General features: G+C 37.4%; 1 protein-coding gene across 2 annotated transcripts in view; it reads right to left on the bottom strand.

The window, feature by feature from the left end:
• The window catches only part of LOC136849085 (vesicle transport protein GOT1B), an 89,861-nt gene that overhangs the window by 34,972 nt on the left and 29,041 nt on the right, over positions 1–25,848 (bottom strand). Inside the window, exon 5 of one of the 2 annotated variants that reach the window (XM_067122020.1) lies at positions 8,172–8,208. The exons of the other annotated variant lie outside the window; for it this stretch is intronic. Within the exon in view, the coding sequence (XP_066978121.1) occupies positions 8,182–8,208 (27 nt within the window). The 3' untranslated portion in view covers positions 8,172–8,181. The remainder of the gene's footprint in view (positions 1–8,171; positions 8,209–25,848) is intronic. 2 annotated transcript variants of the gene reach the window in all.

The raw sequence follows: 25,848 nt of genomic DNA, 5'->3' as shown, positions 1-25,848 counted from the left end.
AACAATGACGAACGGAGGGATCTGTTGTTTGCTGACGATTTAGTCATTATAGCAGACACAGAAGAAGAGCAGCAAGAAAGGTTTTTAGCATGGAAAGGAGTCCTAGAAAGGAAAGTATTTAAAGTGAACATTGGAAAGACAGAGCTAATGACTAGTACAGTAGAGAAGAACACGAAGAAGTGAACATTCAAGTGGAAGATGGTACAGTGCTAAAGCAGAACAATGATTTTAACTATTAGGGATCAATAATAACAGAAGAGGGAGGTACTGAGAAAGCAGTGGCAAAGAGTGAAAGAAGCATGGCAAAAATGGAGAAAAGTAACTGGAGTTGTTTTGGACAAGAAAATGCCATTAAAGATCAAAACAAAGATTTATAAGACAGTTATCAGGCCCATACTATGATATGGGGCAGAAACCTAGGCACTTGAGAAGAAAGAGGAGGGACTGTTGGAAAGAACCGAGATGAGGATGGTGAGATGGATTGCTGGAATATCACTAATGGAAAGGAGGGAGAGTCAAGATATAAGAAGAATGTGTGGTGCATGTAACGTAAAGGAGGCGGCTAGGGAAGCTCGTTTGAGATACTATGGCCATGTAAAAAGAAGAGAGGTGGTGGAACCAATCAAGAGAGCTAGAGCTAAGAACATGCCAGTGATGGGGAGGAAGAGTTTGGGGCGTCAACAGATCAGATGGATGGACATGGTGAGGAGGGATATGGGTGAGGTGGGACTTGGGGAAGAAGATGCTAGGAATAGAAATAGATGGAGAAAGCTGACTTGAGCGGCTGACCCTGCCATACAGTGGGACTAATAAGGCTGACAGAAACCCCGTATTCACGGGAGATGCGTGCGACACCTGGCCCCCACAAATAGCTAAAATCCGCGAATACTTAAACCCACTCTAAAAACACTTAGAACTGCCTATTTTGATAGTTTAAACACAAAAAATCCTCTAAAATGCTTATACCCGAGTATTTTAATAGTTTTATCACAAAAAGTGCATTTAGCCATGAAAATCTGAAAATACAGTAATTGGTGAATATTTCTCAATGAAAAATACCGCGAATGGGTGAATTTTCCACAAATAATGTGTACATACATTCCACAGAGAAATCCATGAATGGTGAGACTGCAAATACGGGTGGTTTACTGTATATCTACATATATATATGTATAACTGAATCACGAAAATAAGGAACGTGATGAATATATAAATAAAGATAAAATCCACAAAGGAAAATGCCACTTCAATTTCTTGCACTTGGATCTTAAGGCTTTGTAGTGAAAAGCGTATCCAAAAAAGCACGAGAAGTTAAGAGGGGCATTGTGGCTATTACAATTACAATTACAATTCCACACACACATACACTCACATATATACTGTACATATATATCACAACCACTTCAATTCCTTGCACTTGGATCTTAAGGCTTTGTAGTGAAAAGCATATCCACAAAGCACGAAGAATTCAAGAAGTTAGGCACTCTCTGGGTTACGAAAGGCTTGGCTTACTATGCTTCGAGTTTACGACGCTCTTCAAATATATTCAATAAAAATTATTTCCTGGGTTACAATGCATGTTCCAGGTTTACGATGTCGACAACACCGATCCGACGGAAGAAATATGGCTCCAAAATGGCAGAATGGTCAATATGTGGAGTTTTTTTTTTTTTTTTTTTTTTTTTTTAATGAAAAAGCTCAATAAAAATGCAGGCTATGTAGTTTTCAGGACACCCAATGGATGAAAAGTAAGGTTTTCTTATGACTTTTCACATTTCAGACGATGCCAATCAGAATGGAAGAAATATGCATCCAAAACAGCAGAATGGTCAATATTTGGAGTTCTTTTTATGAAAAACTCAATAAAAATGCAGGCTACAGTACATTGTTTTGAAGACACCCAAAGGATTAAAAGTAAGGTTCTCTTACGATTTTTCACATTTCAGATGATGCCTATCAGAACGGAAGAAATATGCATCCAAAACAGCAGAATGGTCAATATTTGGAGTTTTTTTATGAAAAACTCAATAAAAATGCCGGATACGTCATTTTCACGAAACCCAAAGGATGAAAAGTAAGGTTTTCCTACAATTCTCGACAGCATTTTGGACGACTTGGTCCACTGCATACGACAATAAAATTCACATTCGCAGATTTTTTCATATAACAATATTCACTAATTACTGATTTTTATTTTATTTTCATGACAAAATACATTTTTCATGATAAAAAAATTATTTACTAATTTTCAAATATTAATATTAAGGTACCACAGCAAAGTATCAAAATTTTAATTTAAAACCCCTTGAAATCACAAAACAGTTTAACAATGAAAACACTTCATTCAAACTCACTCGCTCTCTCTTCCCAAATAATTCACAAATAATTTCACTCTTTTGAGATTAAAGTAAGGTCAACCACCCATATCTCTCTCCCTCTCTCTGTGTACTGCATATACCCTTTAATGAAATATGGATTACTGTATATCAACATAAAAATATACTAAAATTCCATCACTGGTTTTTACAATTTTTTTATTGCTTTGACGTAGGCTCCATGACGACACTATATTGGCTAGAGGGATTAGAAGTAGCCAATAACAGAGCTCGTAGCAACTCCCCTCTCTCCATGACAACACGCTATTGAACAGAGGGACTGAAAGTAGCCAATAACCACCCCCTCCTCTCTCGCTCTCCTTGACGACATGCTCTTGTCAGCAAGGGTGGGATTTTAACCAACCACAGAGCTTGTACCTCAAGGGCTTTGCATACATTAAAAGGAGGGTGAGTAGTATTTTTTTCTTCTTCCTCCCCCTCTGAGATAGAGAGAGAGAGAGAGAGAGAGAGAGAGAGAGAGAGAGAGAGAGAGAGAGAGAGAGAATGACAGCACATGAATTTTTTAATAAATTTGTGGGAGCTGGTGAGGACTAACAATGTTTTACGATAAATAAATGACTTACCTAATACAGTAATACCCCGAACTTGCGCGATTCGAGTTGCGTGAATTCACAGACACATGAACTTTTCATTGAAACCTAACTAATTGTCATACATGAGTTTTTCACAGACACATGAACATTTGCGAATACTGAGAAACCCTGCAAAAGTGTTTGTTTAATTTTTTATGTAATTTATAAGTTTTCAAGCTTTTCTGTGTAAATTAAATAACATTAAAATAATTCTCTCTCTCTCTTACTGAGATGAGAGAATTTTTATAGTACATGTATACATATGTTGATTAGTTTTTTACTTTAAATTATTTATCTAATAATAAGTATTCATTTTCAAATAATAATAATAATAATATTATAACTGTAATTACAAAATTTATATTATGTATGTGATACGTATTTAAACAAATATCATTCCCATATCTTTTGTGAACTCGACTGAGGGCAAAGCTGTCAAATACAGTATGTCTAATTTATGTGACAGGATGGGGGAGTGTTGCCAATAGCTGGTCAAAGGATTCCTAAGTAATCTCTCTCTCTCTCTCTCTCTCTCTCTCTCTCTCTCTCTCTCTCTCTCTGTAATAATTTATAAATACTTTCACTCTCTTAACACAAGGACAATTATATCTCTCTCTCTCTCATTCATAGTTAGCGCTCACACATATTTTACAACTTATTACTATTTCTCTGTATGGCTTTACCTGTACAATAAAAATTTTAAATTGATCTAATTTTACCTGTACCATCTACAAACTGTAAATGTGCTAGTGTGGCAAACATAACATTCTAGAACATAGAGACAACTAAGAGTTGTACAAGTCCAATGAAAAACACTGTTTGTTCATGAAAAATCATTTCAGAACACAGAGAAAGAGACGAGGTTGAGAACACTTCTACAAATAGACAGGTCAGAAGGGGGAGAAAAAGAAATAGTATAGTAATCTTCACACTCCTATATTTTTACATCAACCATTTATTTCTTTTGTAAGGGTGCTGTATTAAGCTAACTTTGAAATGAAATTACAGTAACTTTAATTTCATTTAAAAGTTATCTTAACACTTTGGGAGCAGGATTAGGGTCATATTTAGTGTTTAAACTCTAGAAATAACATTTGTTAGCATTTTTAGACACCGTGCCAAACTTAAGCGAAAATTCGTTTTGCGCGAGGAGTCCTGGAACCTAACCTCACATAAGTCTGGGGTATAACTGTAATAAGTACTAATTTTCAAATAATAATAATAATAATAATAATAATAATAATAATAATAATATACTGTAATTACAACATTTAGGCATTTCTATAGTAAATTATTTAAACTTTTAAACAAACAAATATCACCCCCAATCTTTTACCCAAAGCTTTGAAGTGAAGGAGATGTAATTGTCAAATATGTCAAATTACTTGACATTTCTGACCCAGGGTAGAAGATCAATTTCTCCCTTCCTTCTTTTCTCTCTCTCTCTCTCTCTCTCTCTCTCTCTCTCTCCAAAGGGTACAGTGTGGGAAATGGATAGATAATAATGTGAGAAATGAATATATAGATAAATAGACAAACAGATACTTAGATCAGTCCTTCTCTCTCTCTCTCTCTCTCTCTCTCTCTCTCTCTCTCTCTCTCTCTCTCTCTCTCTCTCTCTCTCTCTCTCTCTCTCTCTCTCTCTCTCTCTGAAAAAAAGATACCACAAATTTGAGTCTCTTTAACCATCTGGTATTAACACACGTGCACAGTGTTTGTTTGTGTGCGTGTCTGTTCATAGTGTTTTAAAAATGCATAGTAAAGGTAGCAGTACATCTCTGGAAGACAAAAACAAACATATAAATCTTTTTGTTGTCAGTTGCAGTAAAGAGAAATGGATTGACATTCCTCAAGAGATTAAAGAGATAAATCTCTCTCTCTCTCTCTCTCTCTCTCTCTCTCTCTTTTTCTCTCTCTCTCTCTCTCTCTCTCTCTCTCTCTCTCTCTCTCTCTCTCTCTCTCTCTCTCTCTCTCTCATTTTGGCTGGAAGGGTTAGAAGTACATATGTATATATTTTTAAGGGTACTAATGTTTAAGATGACTTTGAAATGATATTAATAATGTAATTTCAAAGATTAATACAGCAGTAATAGGATAATAATTTAAGGTATATTTGATGCAGGATGATACTTTAAGTATACATTTGGTATTTAAACTTTCATGATAGGCAGTTATAAGCATTTTTAAAGGGGGATTTTTGCACTTCTGCAGTAGGTTCTGGAACCTATTCCCGTGTAAAAATGGGGGAGCACTGTAGTTCTGTGAAATTCCAAGTCTTTTTCTGGTAGATAAGCAGTGAGAGTCTCTCTCTCTCTCTCTCTCTCTCTCTCTCTCTCTCTCTCTCTCTCTCTCTCTCTCTCTCTCTCTCTCTCTCTCTCTCTCTCTCTCTCTCTCTCTTTTTTGGAGAGAGCAGAATGGTAAAATTTTGGAGGTCTCTCTCTCTCTCTCTCTCTGCTCCAAAACAGCAGAATGGTAAAATTTTGGAGGGTTTTTTATGAAAGACTGAATAAAAAATGCAGGTTATGTCATTTTCAAGACACAAAGGATACTCAAAGAATTAAAAGTAAGAATTTCTTACAATTTTCGACAATTATTTCAGGTTACAACGATTTTCAGCTTACGACGCGGCATCAGAACCCGTCGCAAACCAGAGACTGCATGTATGTATGTATGTATATACTATTAGGAATATTCCATCCTATGCCATCTTTCATGCAATAATTTAAAGTAAAAGGACTAAGTAATTCAATAATGTCAATTTAGTATTTTTCATTGTAGGCAAATTTGCCTCTAAAACCTCTCTCACCACTGCTTTGGGGGGGGAACCCTTTTAACCCCTTCCTTGTCCAAAGTGCTGTTGGGAATCCCTTAATTCAGGTGCGGACCCGACCAGAGCTAATTGTCGCCCGAGGCAGGCCAGCTGGGAGGCGGAACACGGGTGTTCCACCACTTTGAAATCAGAGCCATGCTGCCTGCAGTTCCATGTGGGCAGAGTGATCACAGCCATCTAGGAAGAGAAAGCCGTAACTTCTGAAACTATAAAGGGCCTTGGAGAGAGGAGCTTGGTCTCAGAATTGTCGGTGGAAGCAAGGGCTCCAGAGCTCCGTCCCTTGCTCTATCAAACTGCCCATTTTCGTCACGTGGCTGGCAGTATTCAAGGTAACTTTTGTTGTGAATTAATCCACTTGCCTGCCCTCTCGCTGGCCCTCATAAGAAGAGAACTTCAGGTCTTAAAGAAAGGTAAAGTACCAGGGTTTAAGGTTTTTTTTGTCAGCCACGTTCCCTATTCTCCTCCAACTATGTTCCTTTCTTTTCATAGTGCGATATATCTACAGTGAGATCTGCATTGGTTTGCATTTTGTGCAGTTTAATTTGCAAAGTATTTACGAGAAGTGTAATGTAATCATATGATGTTCGAGTCACTGGAATTTAGTTCAGTCTAGGCATCTTCTATGCAATTCCTTGATTCCTTCATTACGGTGCTAGTTTCGGTTGAGTAACCGTGAGTGTTTTGATTGCAGGATAGGAGTGCCCAACTGTGGATCTGCGCGTCACCTTGTGTGCGTAGCGACCCTCGCTACTTCGTTATCGACAACTTTTGAAGCAGGAAACCCAATATACTCCCTCCAGGAAATCCCCCGTCATTTGCTCTCGCCTCATTACCCCAGAATTATGCTACCATTCTTCTGATGTGTTTTCTTTTATAAATATAATGAATTAAGTTAAACCCCAGAGTTTATCTAATCACTCCCCTCTTGAAGTAGCCATTCAGGTGTATTTTGTTGTTTGTAATTTTTGCCGTCGCCAAGGCCAGAGTCCAGATTTTTGTGGCAATTAAGGTAAGTTGCTTATCATCCTAGTATACCCCATTTATCTAGCAAGACCCCAACTTTAAAATTACAAATATATAATATATATATATATATATATACAAATATATTATATATATATATATATATATATATATATATATATATATATATATATATATATATATATATATATATATATATATATATATAAATATATATATATATATATATATATATATATATATATATATATATATATATATATATATATAATATAAACTGCCAACACTGATAAACTGCTTACTGACACTCATAAACTGCTTACAGACACCAATAAACCGCTTACCGACCCCGAAAATCTCGTTAACGACGTCATTAGCCTAGCGCTGTAAAACTGGGATGCTGTTAACAGCCGTTGCCGCCAATAAGCAAGGACTGTCTGTATATATATAATATACATATACAGGCAGTCCCCCGGTTGTCGGCAGGGGGTTCAATTCCAATGGCATGACGATAAGTGAAAATCGCCGATAACCGAAAATTGGTGATTTCCGGCACTCATAAGCGCTGATTTTCAGTTATCGGTGCCTCTGTTAGGTATGTATCGATGCCAATATGCGATTATTGGCGCTGACAAGTGGACACTGGCACATATCGGTGCCGAAAATCACCGATTTTCATCATTAGACAAGCGCAGAAAAACCAAGTTGCCAATAATTGAGCCCGCCGATAACCAGGGAATGCCTCTATGTGTATGTATGTACTTATATGTAGTTTTATCATTTACATCTGCAATATATACTGTGCACAACACCTCAGAGCTATATTAAAAACCTCTGACATTTAATATTATACGAGTGATAGGGAGGGTTTTACAATCTGGTAACACTTATTTAAAATTAAATTCCTTTCTACTTGCACAACACACTGCACACAGTGATGATGTTCCAAAATGAAATGACAAATAAAGGGTTCTGAAGTAAGTCTATTTCCTCTACATTTCAGGCACTGTAAAATTCTACTGTGTGAAACAGAATGAGCAAGCTAAAACTGAATAACATAAAACAATGGTGAAAGCATATTTTGGAAATAGCTGAGCATGGTGTCTAAGTGGGAAAAAACAAAATTACAGCACAATAATTATACTGCTTAGCTTGATGTTTAAGTGAAACTGTAAGATAAATGTACCTATGGTAGGCTATTCTTAAGAAAATACCATAGATGTAATCAAAAGAAAATTATGGCAAAACATCACATCAAAGTACCAAAAAAAGAAAACTTCAAATCCCAATCATTTTAACACAGACTACATGAAAAAGAGAAAAAGAGACCATTTCTAATCGAGCAGAATGTGATGCCCACCACCAAAGGTCTAATATGAGGCTGATTACCTTGGTATACTCAAGCACTGGAGTCCGGAGGCAACAGCTGAAATATCAAAGAGTTATGCCACTTCAGCACAAGACCAACTTTATAAGTAAAGTACTTGGTAAAACATCATGATGAAATGTGAAAGATAAAAGCCTACAGCTTACGATATTAGTGTTAGTTAAACACAGTGGTATGTTAACCAGGTTAGTTACTAAACTATAAAGATAATTATTTTTCCTTAAATACTGAACATAAATAATTCTGTTCTTCATCTACTGTTTTTTGTCATTTTCCAAGATTCCAATACCATAACAAATAATACACCTTTAAAATTATTAATTAAAACTTTGAATCTTAAGATGACATCATAACAGTCTGACCTTCTGCCCTCCAAGGAATAACAACAAATTGACTTTGTATTTAGAGCAACCCTATATTTTTTTTCAGGTTAAGTTTTGGCACCACCTATGGATATAAGTCTCAACATCCTCTTTTAAATTTAAAGATTTACTTTGCATAACCAAAATACACTTGGCATATTTTTATTCTTCCTCTACAATGAAAACCTATGGAACACTATACAGTATGCCAACACACATATTTTCACTTAAAAGAACTAATATTTTGATACGCATCACTAGATATTGAGTGCACTCTAAAACCTCAAAATCTCATCATGCTCAAAATATCAACGTACTGTACAATATTTTCTCAACCTTTACATACAACCAGTTTTAAATGAGAAGTGTGAAGAAGAGGTAAATATTCCTGCAATGTTAAGATTACAAAAAAAAAAAAACATTATTCAAAATAATTTCTACTTTGAATGCACATCCCCAAAACAGGGTACCACTTACAGTGCCTTGACTGACGCACACTGATGGTAGTAGAGGTCCTCAGCAGCAGCACTTTGACTTCAGCTGCACTGACTTTTACTTTTTGTCCATTCCCTCTGGTCTCTGAACAATCCAACTTTTTTAACTCTGCTGTTTTCCAATTTTCAACCCCACCCCCTACTGATGAATAATTTCTTTGGGCAAGCCTTATGCAAGTCTTAGATATGTAAATATGTAATCCAGTGGTCTTCATAAATAATAATAATAATAATAATAATAATAATTAATGCATGTGTGAGCTAGAAATATCAATTTTCACAATAGGATATATAATTTGGATACTTACCTACTGTTAAAGATACTTTCAACTTTGTGTTGGTTAGGTGCAGTTGCCATTCACAAAAGAAGAAAGCTTGGCTGACCGAGATGACTGTCTCAGTTCACCTGTTCTCCATCAGAAGGATTCCAAATGTTTCAGTTCCCATCGGAATTCTTCTCATTAACCCAAAAAGATGTGGGGAAGATGGATGGGCAAGTATCCAAATAACAAATTTTTGTATGAAAATTTATATCATTTGGGATAAATCATATCTACTATTACAGATAGCTGACTCCATATTCAGAGGACAATGGGTTGATGTAGCTTGAAAACATCTGCTCAGCCAAGAGAACTTAGTTTCTCATATGAAACATGAAGCATTCTTACTTAATCTGGGATCCTTCCTCGACCATACTGCCACCAGGTGGATCCCTCACAGGGGTAAAGCTCTTGTGTATGACATGGCCAGAACAGACTTACAGAGAAAGCCACCTCTCGAGCAGCAGTGTTAATGAACCCCTGAGCCTGGGTCCAACAACTGATAATCCAAAGCTAAAAGAAATACATCTGTGGATGCACCTTCATGTTCCCCAAACCTCAAATCCAGAACTTTAATACTAAGCAAAGAGTAAAAAAAAGTTCTTTTATTTAGTTCAGGAAAAGACTATACCCACTGTGACTACCAGACTAAAGGCTTAACAACTTTAGAACAAAATCTCTATTATCTCTCGGGTAATGAAAGGCAAAATCAGAATTAGACTTCCACTGAACTGCAAAGACCATGACCTCTAAAACACAAATTCTTCAAAAAAATTATAAATGATGTACCTACTGCTCACACATCATGAATGTTGACCTTCAGCAAAGGTAAAATATTGGGTTACGTTCTCATGAGTCAACTAAACAATGAACAAAAATGACATAGCATATTTATTTTTGGTCTATCACAGTCGTCCTATTTGACTGGGTGGTTTTTATAGTGTGGGGTTCCGGGTTGCATCCTGCCTCCTTAGGAGTCCATCACTTTTCTCACTATGTGAGCTGTTTCTAGTAGCACACTCTTCTGCATGAGTTCTGGAACTATTTCAGCATCTAGTTTTTCCTGATTCCTTTTCATTGCTCCTGGGATCGTGCCTAGTGCTCCTATGATTATGGGTACAATTTCCACTGGCATATCCCATATCCTTCTTATTTCTATTTTCAGGTCTTGATACTTATCAATTTCTTCTCTTTCTTTCTCATCTACTCTGGTGTCCCATGGTATTGCAACGTCAGTGAGTGATACTTTCTTCTTGGTTTTGTCAATCAATGTCATGTCTGGTCTATTGGCATGCATCACCCTATCTGTTCTGATACCATAGTCCCAGAGGATCTTTGCCTGATTGTTTTCTATCACTCCCTCAGGTTGGTGTTCATGCCACTTATTACTGCAAGCTAGCTGGTGTTTCTTGCACAGGCTCCAGTGGAGGGCTTTTGCTACTGAATCATGCCTCTTTTTGTACTGGTTCTGTGCAAGTGCCAGACATTTGCTTGCTATGTGATTTATGGTCTTGTCTTTCACACTACATTTCCTGCAATGGGTGAGATGTTATTTCCATCTACTGTTCTTTGGACATACCTGGTTCTTAGGGCCTGATCTTGTGCCGCTGTTAGCATTCCTTCTGTTTCCTTCTTGAGTTCTCCCCTCTGTAGCCATTGCCATGTTTCATCACTGGCCAGTTCTTTAGTCTGCCTCATGTACTGTCCATGCATTGGTTTGTTGTGCCATTCTTCTGTTCTGCTTTTCATTCTCCTGTCTCTATATATTTCTGGGTCTTCGTCTACTTGTATCAATCCTTCTCCCCATGCACTCCTCAGCCACTCGTCTTCACTGGTTTTCAGATATTGCCCCAGTGCTCTGCTCTCCATGTTGACGAAGTCCTCTATGCTTAGTAGCCTTCTGCCTGTTTCCATTCATGTTATGTATAGTCTGTCTGTATTTGCACTTGGGTGCAGTACTTTGTGTATTGTCATGTGTTTCCTAGTTTTCTGGTTTATGCTGTGGAGCTCAGCCTTCGTCCACTCCACTACACCTGCACTGTATCTGATTACTGGTACTGCCCACGTGTTTATGACTTTCGTCATGTTTCCGTTATTGAGTTGTGACTTGAGTATCGCCTCAAGTCTCTGCATATATTCTTTCCTGATTGTGTCCTTCATCTCTTGGTGTTTTATATCTTCTCCTCTTATTCCCAGGTATTTGTATCCTACCTCATCTATGTGTCTGATGCTATTCCCATCTGGTAGCTTTATCCCTTCAGTCCTTGTCACTTTGCCTTTTTGTATGTTGACCAAGGTGCATTTTTCTATTCCAAACTCCATCCTGATGTCCCCAGATACAATCCTTACAGTCTGGATTAGGGTACCTATTTCCTTGCTGCTCTTACCATACAGCTTGATGTCGTCCATGAACACCAGATGGTTAACTCTGGTGCCTCCTCCCTTGAGTTGGTACCCAGCATCCATCTTCTGCACTACTTTTGTCATGGGAATCATGGCTACTATGAAGAGTAGTGGGGACAGTGAATCGCCTTGAAAGATCCCTCTCCTGATGTTAACCTCTGCTAGTCTTATTCCAGAGCTTGTAAGTACTGTATTCCAGTTGCGCATTGTATTTTTTAGGAAGCTGACGGTGTTTTCCTCTGGCCCATATATTTTCAGACATTCTATTAGCCATGTGTGTGGAATCATATCGAAGGCTTTCTAGTACAGGCAGTGCTCGGTTATTGGCAGGGGTTCCGTTCCCAAAAGCATGACGATAACCGAAAATTGCCGCTAACTGAAAACTGGAGATAATAGTGCCGATCCCTGGTTATCAGTGCCGATAACCGGGGATCGGCGCCGATAACCTGGAATCCGGTTATCATTGTCGCTAGACAATCACCGTAAAACTGGATCGCCGATAACTGGGGACTGCCTGTAGTCAATCCAATGCCATGCTTAGGTTGATTCTCCTCTTACTATTCTTCATTACCATTTTGTCTATCAGTAACTGGTCTTTTGTGCCCTTACACTTCCTTCTGTTGGTGGGGGATGGTGTTTGTATCCTCCAGGTAGTTGTATAGCCTTTCACTGATGACACCTGTTAGTAACTTCCACATTATTGATAGGCAAGTAACTTCCACATTATTGGTAGGCAGGTGATAGGCCTGTAGTTACTTGCTATATTTCCCTTTGTTTTTGTCTTTCTGTACTAAGGATGTTCCCTGTCTTCTTCCAGATGCGTTTTGGTTGGTCTCAGGTTGGTCAAAGTCAGTCCCGGAGGCGTTTTTAAGAAAACTGTCTCCTTGTTGAACAATTTCCACTGTCGAGTTTGAGAAGGGATTTTGCCTTAAAATCATTCTTAGCTCTAAATAAGGCCAGAAACAAAAGATTAGTGTCTCCATTGCAAAAACCAACATTCCATGAAAGTGCTTGTAATTTACTTACTCTTTTTTGCAGTTGCCAGGGCCAACAAGAAGAGACTTTTTGTAGTCAAGTGTTTTAAAGATGCTGTTTCTAAAGCTCAAATGAATCTGAAGACAAACTTTAAAACCATGCCCAAGGTTCCCAAGAGGAAGTTAAGACATTCTAGGTGTCTCATTTTAGGAAGACTAAAAACCTCCTGAAATTCAGGTTGATTACAATGTCCAGCTGAGAATGACTTAATAAGATAGAAAGTATTGATCTACATCCTCTAATAGCTGGGACTGACAGCTTTTTCAAGCATGGAAGAAAATTAAAGCACTTGCTTGAGTTGTCTATAGAGGTATGGGTGCAGGAAATCCCTTGAGACCAACACCATGAGTGACAGATCATCCACTGCTTTTAATATCACTTGGTGGTAGTCTCTCTTCTATATTTGAGGACAGACTCCTGAGATGCTTGAAAAAACTCTCACTTGCAAGAGACAGATGATAGTTTCCACATGGTCAGCTGAAGAAGCATGTGGAGGTTTTGATGAAAATTCATGTTATATATGAAGTAGGTCTCTGCAGTCATCCCCAAGATTAGGGATTCTCATAACTTGAGTACCTTTCTCATAATCAAGAAAGGAGTAAAGGTGTAAGCATCCACACCTGACCAATCTTGCAGAAGCACGTCTACCGCCCAAACCTGAGGGTCCTGGAAGGGGGAGCAGTAGACTGGCAACCTCTCGTGTTCTAAGCCATTACAAAGAGATCTATGTTTGGAACTACACAAAGTTCCAACAAAGAATGACAGAACTGATAACTCAGAGACCATTTTCTTGGAACTCAGAGATCATTTTCTTGGAACTCAGATCCCTTCTACTCAGTTGATGCCCACAGAAGAAGGCCCTCTACTAAAGGAAATACTAAGGAGGATTTCGTCCCACCCTGTTTCATAATACAAGTCAAGGAGGTTGTGTTGTGCAAGAACACAGCTATTACTTTCTCTCTTAGCAGATGTTTGCACAACTGTACTCTTCCAGATGCTTAGAGTTCCACATTGCTGATGTACTCCTACTTCTCCTCTCCTGACCATAATTCAGACGTCACTAGATCCCCCACAATGGCACCCCAGCCCCTCACTGAAAACAATGTGAGGTCTGGGTTCCTTACTTCCAATGACAGACTTACCTCAAACTTCAAACGATGTGCTCACCATTTCTGAGTCTCTTGAAGGTGTGTTGTCACTATAACCATATTCAAATTCAGTAGAGGTTTCCTGTCCCACATATATTTGGGTAAAATTGAACAGGCCTCATCCTGATCCTGGCCAGGCTGACAAACTTCTCCAGAGGCCACATGATCTAAAAGTGAAAGCCACTGCTTTGCTGGAAAGACGTTTTAAGGGCTGGAATCTGCTGAGATCAACAAGAAATTGTCTACTTTCTCAGTGATGTAAGACAAAAAAACTTGAGTCTCTCTCTTTATCCCCACACAGATTGTGTCAGAGCTAGCAATGACTTTTGTCAGTTGCTAGGAATGCCCAAAGACTGTGCCAGATGGAGTAAAAGGTCCTTGACTCTACCCTTCATGAAAGTTGGCGAGGACTAGCCAGTTGTCCAAACAGAGCAGATCCTGCTTCCTAAGAGGATGATACTAAGCCCCTTTGGGAGCTAATACTCTTGTAAATACTTGCAGCACTGTGTTTAGCCCAAAACATACAGCCTTGAAAAAGTACACTTTCCCTGCAAGCACAAACTGAAGGCATCCTGCAAGTCGTTCGACTGAATAGCTGCCAGAACTTTGCTGTAGGACTCCATGGAAAAGGGAGTCAGCTGAATGAACTTGAGGCTGGAGGCATCAAACACTAGTCTCCAATCTCCAGATACTTTCAGAACATGAAACAGACAAATGTGGAAGCCAGGGGAGGCTTCCAACACTGACTCTATGACCACCTTTAACAGAGATTTGACTTCTTGCAAGAATAGGAACTTCACCTGGAGATGAAAGTAAGAAAAGTAAAAAAGGAAGGTTACCAGTGATGCTGGTGACACCAACAGAGGAGGAGTGAGAAAAGGAATGAAATAAACCTCTCTCATTACTTCCACCACTTAGGGTTCTGTCTCTAAGCCTTGCCTGGCACACCAAAAGGCCTGCAGATAGCCTCCTACCCAAATCTGAGGGCTGTAATACTAAAATGATTTCTAGAGTTGTGAAAGCTCTTCTCTCTTCTGGAATCTGGATGCTGATCCTCAAAAGGGTTTAGATGAAGGTGTTGAAGCAACCTGAGAGGGGATTTGGCTGAATCTTAGATGGAGAACCAGAAACATGAGCATGAGCTGGTCTCTTTGCGGCTGACTTCCAGGACTGTTTAAAAAATTCTCTACTTTCCTGATTACACAACCTCCCTAACAACCTTAAAATGGTAAGAACTCAGCAGGTGCTCATGCAGTGAACCACAAATAGCTGTTGACTTCTAAAATGCACCACCTTAGGAATTGGATATGAGCATAACTGCACCTTCTTCTAAGCATACCATTAGTAAATGAGTGCAACATTTCTCTAGAAGCATCAGTAATCACTCAGTCGAGGCAACCCAAGAACTCTACAGATTCTTCCAAAATATGGATGCCTTCCAGAGACAAATCTTTAAGCTGGCTTAAGGAATGAACAATTGCACTAAGAGAAAGTTCATCAAATGAAAACACTCACTGACTCAGAAAAGTGACTTCATTCAATTTTCTGTCTCCCTGTTAGACCACAAGACCTCCAATGCTCTCCTTTCATCAGGTCTGAATAAGTGAACTCTGCATCCTGAACCAAAGAGGGCATGAGAACCAGCATAGAATAACTATCATGTAAGGTAGCTCAACACAACCTCATAAAGGAAAGATGACAAGTAGAATCACTTTAAAATGAAGTCTTAGGTGCTAGAACATGAGAAATTCTCTCAAAGTGTGCCTTAACCAATGTATAAAGCTTTAATCTTGTCATCAACTTTTATGAAGCCAAAGTACTGGAAGACAGCAAAGATTAAATTTCTACCATCTCTAAATCCTCAACCAAATGTGGGCAGAGAGAAGCAGGCTCATCTACAAGCTGCCTAAAAATTGAAGTTGGCTCTTCCACCTCAAACTCCTCCTCCACAAGTGCCAACAAAGGAGCCAGGGTGGCAGAAACACTTCTTTTTCTTCCTATAACTAAGGATTTTTTTTTTCATCACTACATCAGACCACTCCCTACATCCCTCAAACCAGAGATTAAGGTCACAATCCTGATCCCTATAACTTACACAAACAGAGCGCCCTTCTATTTCTGCTGAATAAATCCTGTTTACACAAAATTCATTGCAACAAAACCTAATATTCTTAAGTTTACTGCTTCCAGTTAGAAACAACCTATCCAACAAAGCAAAAACATCATAATGCCATGAAAACAGCTCAATAGCCAAACTACTGAATGTCTAGCAGCACCACTTACTAAGGCAGTAAGATAAATTTTAAATGAGAACTAAAGCATTCAAAACCTACCCAGTGGAGGATAGGTGGACTAGACAGTCCATCCAGTTCAGCCAAGCATTTTCCTTCTTTTCTGAATGCCAACCACACTTGACCAGCACAAAGATGTAGGCTATCTTTAACAGTAAGTAAGATTCACCCCATATAATTTGCATTATGTGAAAAGTTACTGAACTGTTTATTAATCTACTTCAGCATCAAGATGAATGAGAAAACCCTTATCTTGACAGTTACAAGTCCATCTTTCCCACATGAAGTTCTAAAATGGTACCACTTGGGAAATTATATAGACAAGAAAACTCCAGATACTGTATGTATAGAGGTTACTATGATTACAAGCAAGTGGTAAAAGTTCATTCAAAGCTCTTGAGCTAAATAACAATGTGTGTGTTTACTTTTGCCAATAACAGCTAAGGACTTTTCAAGTAAAAAATTGTACAATTACTATTTTAAACCCTTGAGCTCATTAAAAGCACAAGTATTTACTTTATGTACTTACCAAAAACCACGGGCCGAGTTAACAAAATAACTTTGCCCTTTTACTTATTAAAGATAATGCTCACCCAAAGACACAACCTTGCATTTTCACCATTCACAGTTCAGGAACTTGGTTAAATGCAAAACTTTGAATAGTGTATTCAAATTTGTTTATTCAACCTTAACCTTAACAGCAGTCTCATTCTTGTTCCATGTGGGAGTATGCAAGAATACATATCAATCTGTTGAGGTTTGAAATTTACTTACATTGAGCAAATGTGCTCTTACTCATCAAATTCATTCTTTTCAGCATAAAAGCACAGAGTTATGTGGAGTAAATGTTTTGAAATGCTTCCTCACATCCACCAACAAGTACTGTAGTAGGACAACTAAGACTGATAACGTGCATTTTGTGATACAAACACCAAATTTGGTACACTTCCAGCTAAGGGTATTAAAAAAAAACTGGGTATGGAATAATCAAGAATATTCAGTGTGTCACACATGACAGCTTGGAAATGGCTGAAAGTGACTGTTCTCATAAGCTTAATTTACCATTCATGTACATTTTCAGAAATAAAATTTGGCAGCCCGGATTTCTCTGAAGCTTATCACTTCTACAAAATTATCCCAATTACTCCAGTATGAATGATCTTTGTACTAAAGCAAACATTTTTTTATAATTCAAAATTAAAAACTTCCAAGTTTAAGAACTGATCAAAAGCTTTATCTCATACAAAGAAACCACACAAGGAACCCTCTAGTCACTGCTTCCAAGTAGTGCAGGTCAAACTCAAATGACTAACACAAACAAAAAGGCAGGGTGACCCAATCTCTTAGTCACTGAGAGGCAAACAGTATGTGCAAGAATTTAAGAAAATAAAAATTTGCTATCACATGAATGAAAATTTAACAGTGAATGTCAAAACATAGCTATAACACAATGACAAGTTTGACTGCTGAAAAACATGTCATAGGTTCAATTCCAGGTAAAAACTGTGCACTTTATTTTAAACTCACAATGCAGTTGAGTTTCCTAACGCTACCTAGCATTAGCATTAGAGAAAACGGGTTATAACGATATATGGATAGCTTGCTCAAGATGTCCTGATTCTTGAAAAGTCCAAAAATTTCAATGAAATTTTTACAGCGTGTAGTATAATTATACAGTATACTGTATATATTTTGGCATTACGAAAATTATTTTTTAGTAACATTTTTTTTTGCATTTTTTTGAAAAAATGACGTTATTTTTTTTTTTTTCAACTGTAAAAGAAATGAACTCATAGGTTAAATTTTGAAATTTCCCCACGAGGAAATTTTCAGTATCATTGTACTTGTAGAACAAGTGGTAAAAATTTGAAGCAAATCCCTTCAATCATATGGCAGAAATAGTCATTTGCTTTATAATGGGGCTTTATGGTGTCAGCACTCCCCTTAATGCCTTTCACTCAATATTTATACCTGATAAGTAAAGGGGGTGTGACTGGCTTACAAATCTCCATGGCAACTTAGCCAGCCAATCAGGTTTAAAATGTAATCTTTCTGAGAAAGAAGAAAATTATTTGCTCACAAAACTTGCCAAGAAGAATGACAAAAATGTGTTACTTTGTTATTTTTGTGAATATGCAAGTATTTCCTTATTTTCATGTCATTCAATATAGAAATAATAAAAACACTTCATTTATTATTTTTTTTCAGTGTTAGTCTGGGGTACCATGAACATGTCCCTAGTGGAAAAGAAATTATCTCTAGAAATTTGCAGTTGGTATTTGATCATAAATATGTATCTTTTTAAAGAATGTTTGTGCTTTAGCCTCTTAAGCGTCACCCACATAATACGTTTAACACGATCTACTGTACTTGGTACCACCTTCAACGGGATATTACGCTCAAGACTTTAAATGTACGTGTCAAGCCGTCAGTCCCGTAATAATACGTTCACTCGTATAGAAAGTGTAGGAACATCATTGGGTAACACCCTCAGCATACGTAAGCTGTAAATGAAAACTTATTTGCCACCTGTCAATGTTTTTCTGGTGGTTGCTTGATGCTAGAAAGCTGGTTTTCTTTCAGTACGCTTCGGGCGTTTATCAAGACAAGTACAGTAGACTTTTTTTCTTTCACAATTAATGTCCTAAAGAGGAGGCGTATTTCTTCAGGTGAGATCAAACAAATACTAGATGAAGAGTCTGATACTGATGACCTATCTGATAATGAGAGCTCTAGTTCTGAATCCCCCAGTGATGAAGTTATTGAAGGAACAAACTTTTCTTCCGATAGCGGGAGTGAAGATGACTTTTCATTGCCGAGTGACTGGACGGCGTGAAATTTACGGGCGTGAAATTTAATGTTGAGGATAAAGAGAACCCATTAGAATATTTTGAGAAATACTTTGATAATGAAATCACTGATTACCTCATGAAAGAAACATAAAGACTTGCAAATCAGTTTCTAGGTGAGAATGTAGAACATTTTTCACCACAATCACACATAGATGGTTTGATACTTGTGCAAGCAAAGTGAGTCTTTATGGGTCTACTTATTTTACAGGGCATTGATTCTAAGTGTGATAGTTCATGCATAACATTTTTCATCCAGTATTATGTACTGTAGTCTTTTGAAAAAAAAAAATTAGTGGTAGTAATTGTTTTTTTATTCCATCATTTAATTAATATTCCTACACTTAAACTACAAGTATGAATTATAAGCATAAAAATGGATATTAATTTTGAAAAACTATCATCAGTGAAATGACCGCTAACTACAAAAAAAGCGTGACGGTATGTTAGCAGTGAGGTCGTCTGAGGAGGACACTTAACACGTTAATACTGCCATTAAAACAAAATTTATCTCTTTACCTTCATTCTGATACATAATTAAATAAACTACTTATTGAAAATAATACTTCAGCAACACAAGGAACAAATATTTTTTGTTCACCTCCATCTTATGGCTAAAACACAAAATCAATTTCTCTGGGGCATAAAAATTAGGACCCCTTATCTAATTTCATGCATAGTTACATGCAGTTAGATTGGCCCCACCTGAATTAACAGCCTGTGCCAGCTTCAAAAATCTGAGACAAGGGGGCCTTAAACAATCCTCATGTTACATGGGTGGTGTAAGGATCCCACTGAAATCAAACAGAGCTGGATGACCCAAATCAAATGGAACTGGATGACCCACTGAATTACTTTTTCCTGTTCAAACCTAGTGGCATTACCAGTGTTTTCTAAGCAAAAAATTCTTTTAATATCACAAAAATATCTTGTTTAATAGTATAATTAAACCTATAGTAAGTATTATACTTTGTCTCTAAATCCATTATACTCATTGACATGCACCACAACTTACAGTCAAGAATCCAATTGTAGTATTTGATTTTTTCTGACAAAATGTCTTTGAACTTCAAACTGACCATGTTCTGTAATGTGTTCCATGAAGTCAAAGCAGAAAAACTGCAGTGTTGTTTGCAGCCCAAGGAAGCAGATAATGGAGTGGATGCTTTACATTTTCTGAGTATTTGATCTACTTCCATGAATATTTTCATACTGAAAGACAAAATATTAAAAATAAAGCTCTGAACTGTGCAAATGCAAGCACTGGTAGGTAGTGAAAGTTCTGACTTACAGTCCCATCACATATGCAAGTGCATAAGATCCCATCATGAGAACAAAAGAAGTGCATCTGAAATGATACAAGACACCTGTTTTTTATGTACAGAACCAGATGGCTATGATAGCCTTCATGTGGCTTCTATTGGAAGAAAAGAGTAAGTGCTTGTGCAATCCTTCTTGGAGACACATACTACGACAACTTTGTACAAGGGGCGTGGTGGCCCTTGACAGCACCACACAAGATGCTTAGCTGATTTCTGTATTAAATGAGAAAGGTCACCCTGCCAAGTCTTGATAATCGATGGGAAAAGGTCAACTTGGCCTTAGAAATGTGCTGGGGTGGTCCTTTACATATAGGAGTCCAGGATGAACTAGGACATACCACCAGTTTACAACTGATGTTTCACAACAGATCTTGTATCCTGCTGCAAAGTTCAACCTAAAGGGCCTTGACAATAGGAGACAAGAGAGAAAGAATTAGCTTCTGAAATGTTTGCTGTGTTGGTCATTTACATGGAGAATATTTTCAAAGAACAAATGTCACTTGTTTCAACACAAATCTCATCAGTTTACAAGGGTCTGAATAGCTATTTAAGAAAGTAAAATTTTGTGGATAATGAATTTCTGCAACTGGGCAGATGAAGAGGCAAACTGCTGAGTGAATTTGATCTGGAAACATAAGTTCTTACAGCTAACAAGGGGACAAGTATATGACCTGGTCTCTTTTTTGTAAGGCTACAGTTTATACCTTTCTCTGAGGACTTAAGTAAGCAACAAAGCATAGCTTTAAGTACCCCATGATCTATGTTCATAAAGAAGGAACAGTTTGATATTTGCTCCCCGTTAGGTCCAGAACTTTTGGACACAAGCACCACCACCATATGCAAGCAGCTCTGTGGGTGGAAGATAACTTTATCTTCTACTACTTGAGAACTGGGACGTCTGCCTAGTTCTTCCTCTTTTCTGTCAAAAGGGAGCCTGTTGTCCCCTGTAAGGTTACTGGCATATTGGCCATGAACTGATATGACCTCTTGGCCATGATTTCAAAAGACCAGTAAAACTGGCAACATCAGAAACATGACAGAGTAGTTGAAGAATTGTGAAAAGTTTATATGGCAAAACTTTGAGTGAGCTGTCTTAATACTTCATCGCTATTTAAGTGAAGCATCCAGCCTACCAATGATCTCCTCAACTCTTGCTTAACGAGATGAAGATTCATTACATTTGCAGTCCATAAACACTTAAAATCTAACTGTCAGTAAGCCCGAGAATCTTCTAAGTACAGTACTATAAGCTCTCTTGAGGACCCAAAATGAGTCACTAAAATCCAAGCAATGGGAAGAACCGTGTGCACACAACTCTCTGGGGCAAGAATTCCAAAGGGTGGAGTAGCTTGCAACTATTATCAAGGCAAATTCAAGCCTCATTACCCAAAGATGATTCAAAGGCTAGTAAAATGTATATGTTCAGAGGTAATGGCTACCCCTAAGGAGGCAGCAGCATACAGAGATAGCCTTTCACCAACTGACATGTCAACATGAGTCATAAATTCCCATGGACAACTGGGGCCACATAAAAGCCAAGACTCCTTTGGGTAACAAAAACTTGTGCCATGGCTTTTGTAAATGCCAAAATGTCATACATCTCTACTTAAGTCACACATACAGTCGACCCCTGCCTATTCGCAGTTCAGCATTCACGGCTTCACCTATTTGTGGACTTTTCTGTGGCACTCATCCCTGAATCATTCGTGAAAAGTTCGGTAATTTGCAGATTTTTTCATCAAGAAATATTCACTAATTACTGTATTTTCATGTTATTTTTTGACTAAATACATTTTTTATGATAAAAAATTATTTACTAATTTTCAAATATTAACATTAATGTAAAAACAGCAAAATATTGATAAATGTATTTATTTTTCAATGCATATTAAATATTTAGGTACAGTATTTAACTCTATTGTGAATTCCCAGAGTTCCCTTATGTACTGTAAAAAGAAAGTGGGACTGCTACAATACTGTATAAGAGGAAATGGATGTTCCTGGATATAGAGGTAATTTGAATAGTTTTCAATTAGCTGGAAGACATATACTGTACTTTTAGGGTAATGTTCCAAGATGACTTTGAAATTATATAAAAGTGTTTTAGATGATAGTTTACAGTATATTTGGTGTAGGATGATAGTTTAAGGTATACATTTGTTGTTTGAATTATTAAAACGGGCAGTTATAAGCATTTTTAGAGGAGATTTCGGTATTCGCGGGTGGATTGGGTATGCATCCAAATAAATACCAAGGGATGAATGCACCTCCAATCCACCTAAGGAGGATGATGTTACAAAAAGAGCTAAGATCATGATCCTGGCCTGAGAAAGGATCAAATTCCTCAGGAAAATTCTCCAATAGGTGTAAGAGGCTCTGCTCCATCCGCTTATGGATGAATGTGAATATGAAGCTTTTCAGCTCATCAAGCTTTTCTGCTTCCTCCAATGACTTTAATACACGAAATCCACTATGCATTAATCTCAAAAACTTTTGAGCAGAGTTTTTGAGGCCTCTGATACAGACTAGAAATCCCCTTATTACCGTATATACTCAAGCAAAGTGCAATCTTGCATATTGTGCGATCCCCAAATTTTCACTCATAAAAAGTTATTTTATCATGGATCTTGTGTATCATGTGAGTTCCTATTTTGAGAGCTTCAAGTTCACAAGGTTGGTGGTTAGGCATGCTAACGACTGACCTGAGTCATTTAGGTGTGTGCTGCTACTCAAATTATTTTTCTTTTGATATCCCAAGAATTGACCATCGAAAATCCCAAGATAAACATAAAACCCCAAGATAATAAAATAATTGGAAATCTGCCAAGCCTTAAGAGTCCTTAATAATCTCTCTCTCTCTGGAAAAGATACTAATTTGAGTCTCTTCAACCAACTGGTATTAACACATATGCACACTGTTTGTGTGTGTGTGTGTGTGTGTATGTGAGTGTTCATAATGTTTTAAAAATGTGTAGTACAGATAATACATCTTTGAAGGATAAAAAAAAAAAACAAATTCTGTTGATGTCAGTCAGGTAGAGTATTAAGGTTGTTAAGTATACCTTAGTATATAACCAGACCACTGAGCTGATTAACAGCTCTCCTAGGGCTGGCCCGAAGGATTCGACTTACATATTTTACTTGGCTAAGAACTAATTGGTTACCTAGCAACGGGACCTACAGCTTATTGTGGAATCCGAATCACATTATACCAAGAAATGAATTTCTGTCACCAGAAATAAATTCCTCTAATTCTTCATTGGCCGGCCAGAGACTTGAACTTGGGCCTAGCAGAGTGCTAGCCGACAACTCTACCGACTCGTCCAACGAGGAACTGTATTAAGGTTGTGACCAGCAGGTAAAGAGAAATGGATTAACATTCCTCGAGAGATTAAAGAGATAAAATCTCTCTCTCTCTCTCTATTTTGCCTGTGCCAGCACAAGGCTGGTTGAACATAAGTTTTAGTGGTAACTCACTCTCTCTATGTCTCTCTCAGGAAAAGTTACTGCAAGTTCCTTGTTGGGCGAGTCAGTAGAGTTGTTGGCTAGCACTCCCTAGGCCCAAGTTCAAGTCTCCGGCCGTCTAATGAAGAATTAGGGGAATTTATTTCTGGTGATAGAAATTAATTTCTCACTATAATGTGGTTCGGATTCCACAATAAGCTGTGGGTCCCATTGCTAAGTAACCAATTGGTTCTTAGCCATGTAAAATAAGTCTAATCCTTCGGGCCAGCCCTAGGAGAGCTGTTAATCAGCTCAATGGTCTGGTAAAACTAAGGTATACTGTACTTAACTTACTGCTAATTTGAGTCTCTTTAACCAACAGGTATTAGCACATATGCACACACTACGTGTGTGTGTGTGTTTATAATGTTTTAAAAAGTGTAGTATAGGTAATACTGTACATCTTTGGATTACAAAAAACAAAAAAAATTTGTTGTTGTCAATCGCGTGGAGTATAAAGGGTGTGACCAGCAGGTAAAGAGAAATGGATTAACATTCCTTAAGAGATTAAAGAGATGAATTTTATTTAGAAAGCATGTCAATGCAGCATTAGTAAATATCTTCTGAAGCTAAAAAAAAAAAAAAAAAAACTTTTGTTGATGAAGAATCTCTGAACCAACAATTTTGCACTCAAAGTAATGAGAAGGAATTCATTCTATTCTTCATGTAATCAGTAAAATACATAAGCTATTAAAAGCTACACACTGTATTAAAAACACACGCGCTTAAAAAACATGTACTGTATTCAAAACGCATGCACTTACATAATCGTCAGCTTCACGTGAGCAAATATTCTACTCAGACTAGAGTACAGCTAAAATCTAATTGGCTGGCTGGTTCCCATGGAGACTGTTAGCCAATGAAAGCCCCTATACTTCTGTTCTATTTATAGACGTGTGTCGTGGACAGCAGTAAGTTTGAACGTTGCCATGATCGTGACTATTTGACTGCTGATGGCAATAATTACCCAATTTAACAATAATTTTAACTTTATTATAGTGGTATGAAAAATCCAACACTCTGTCGTAGTGATGAATCATCACTTACGAATCCTGTTCCCTGATTGTCCTCAAATGTACGACTGCAAACTGATGCTGACATCAGCGACAATAAAAAACAACCCTCTCCAAGATCAATATGATGAAATGTATATTATAGGCCTTACTTATCGTTAAATTGAATTACAATTATTTTGATTATGTATAATTTTGCATTTTACGGAATGTTTTTGTTGAAAATAGAATAATGGTCTTAATTGTCCCACTATTTTATTATTAATGGTCTTAATTATCTCATATTCATTTAATATCAATATAAATAATAGTAAACTATAATGAATAAATAATTGCACCGAAAATTGCCGATTTCTGCTTATCGACGCCGATAATTGGGTATTAGTGCCAATAAATACCTGACAGAGGCACCGATCTTTGGTTATTGGTGCGATAAGCAGCGAAAATTGCCGATTTTCATTTATTGGCAATTTTCGCTTATCATCATGCCACCGATTTTTGGTTATTAGCAATTTTCACTTATCATCATGCCATTGGAACGGAACCCCACTGGTAACCGGGGACTGCCTGATATAATGAGAAAAAAAAAAAATAAAAAAAAAAAAAAAAAAATGTTTTGCTGCAGTACTTAAATAAAAAACAAAAAATAAAAATAAAAATTTAAAAAGGAAAAAAATACCTGTAAACAATTGAGAATACATACAATATTATTGGATACAGACAGTCCCGGTTACTGGCGGGGTTCTGTTCCGACAGCATGACGATAAGTTTAAAAGCGCCGATAACCAGAAACCACAGATTTTTGGGGCTTACCAGCGCCGATAACCAGAGATTGGCACCTCTATTAGGTACTTATCGGCACCGATAAGTGGAAATCTGCAATTTTTAGTGCTGAAAATCGCCGAAAATTGCCGATTTTCATAGCTAGACAAGCCCTG

The sequence above is a fragment of the Macrobrachium rosenbergii genome, chromosome 20 (assembly GCF_040412425.1).
Source record: "Macrobrachium rosenbergii isolate ZJJX-2024 chromosome 20, ASM4041242v1, whole genome shotgun sequence".
In the NCBI taxonomy this organism is placed as follows: domain Eukaryota; kingdom Metazoa; phylum Arthropoda; class Malacostraca; order Decapoda; family Palaemonidae; genus Macrobrachium; species Macrobrachium rosenbergii.
Note: the sequence above shows the minus strand (reverse complement) of the source record. Positions and strands in the feature narration are given on the sequence as shown.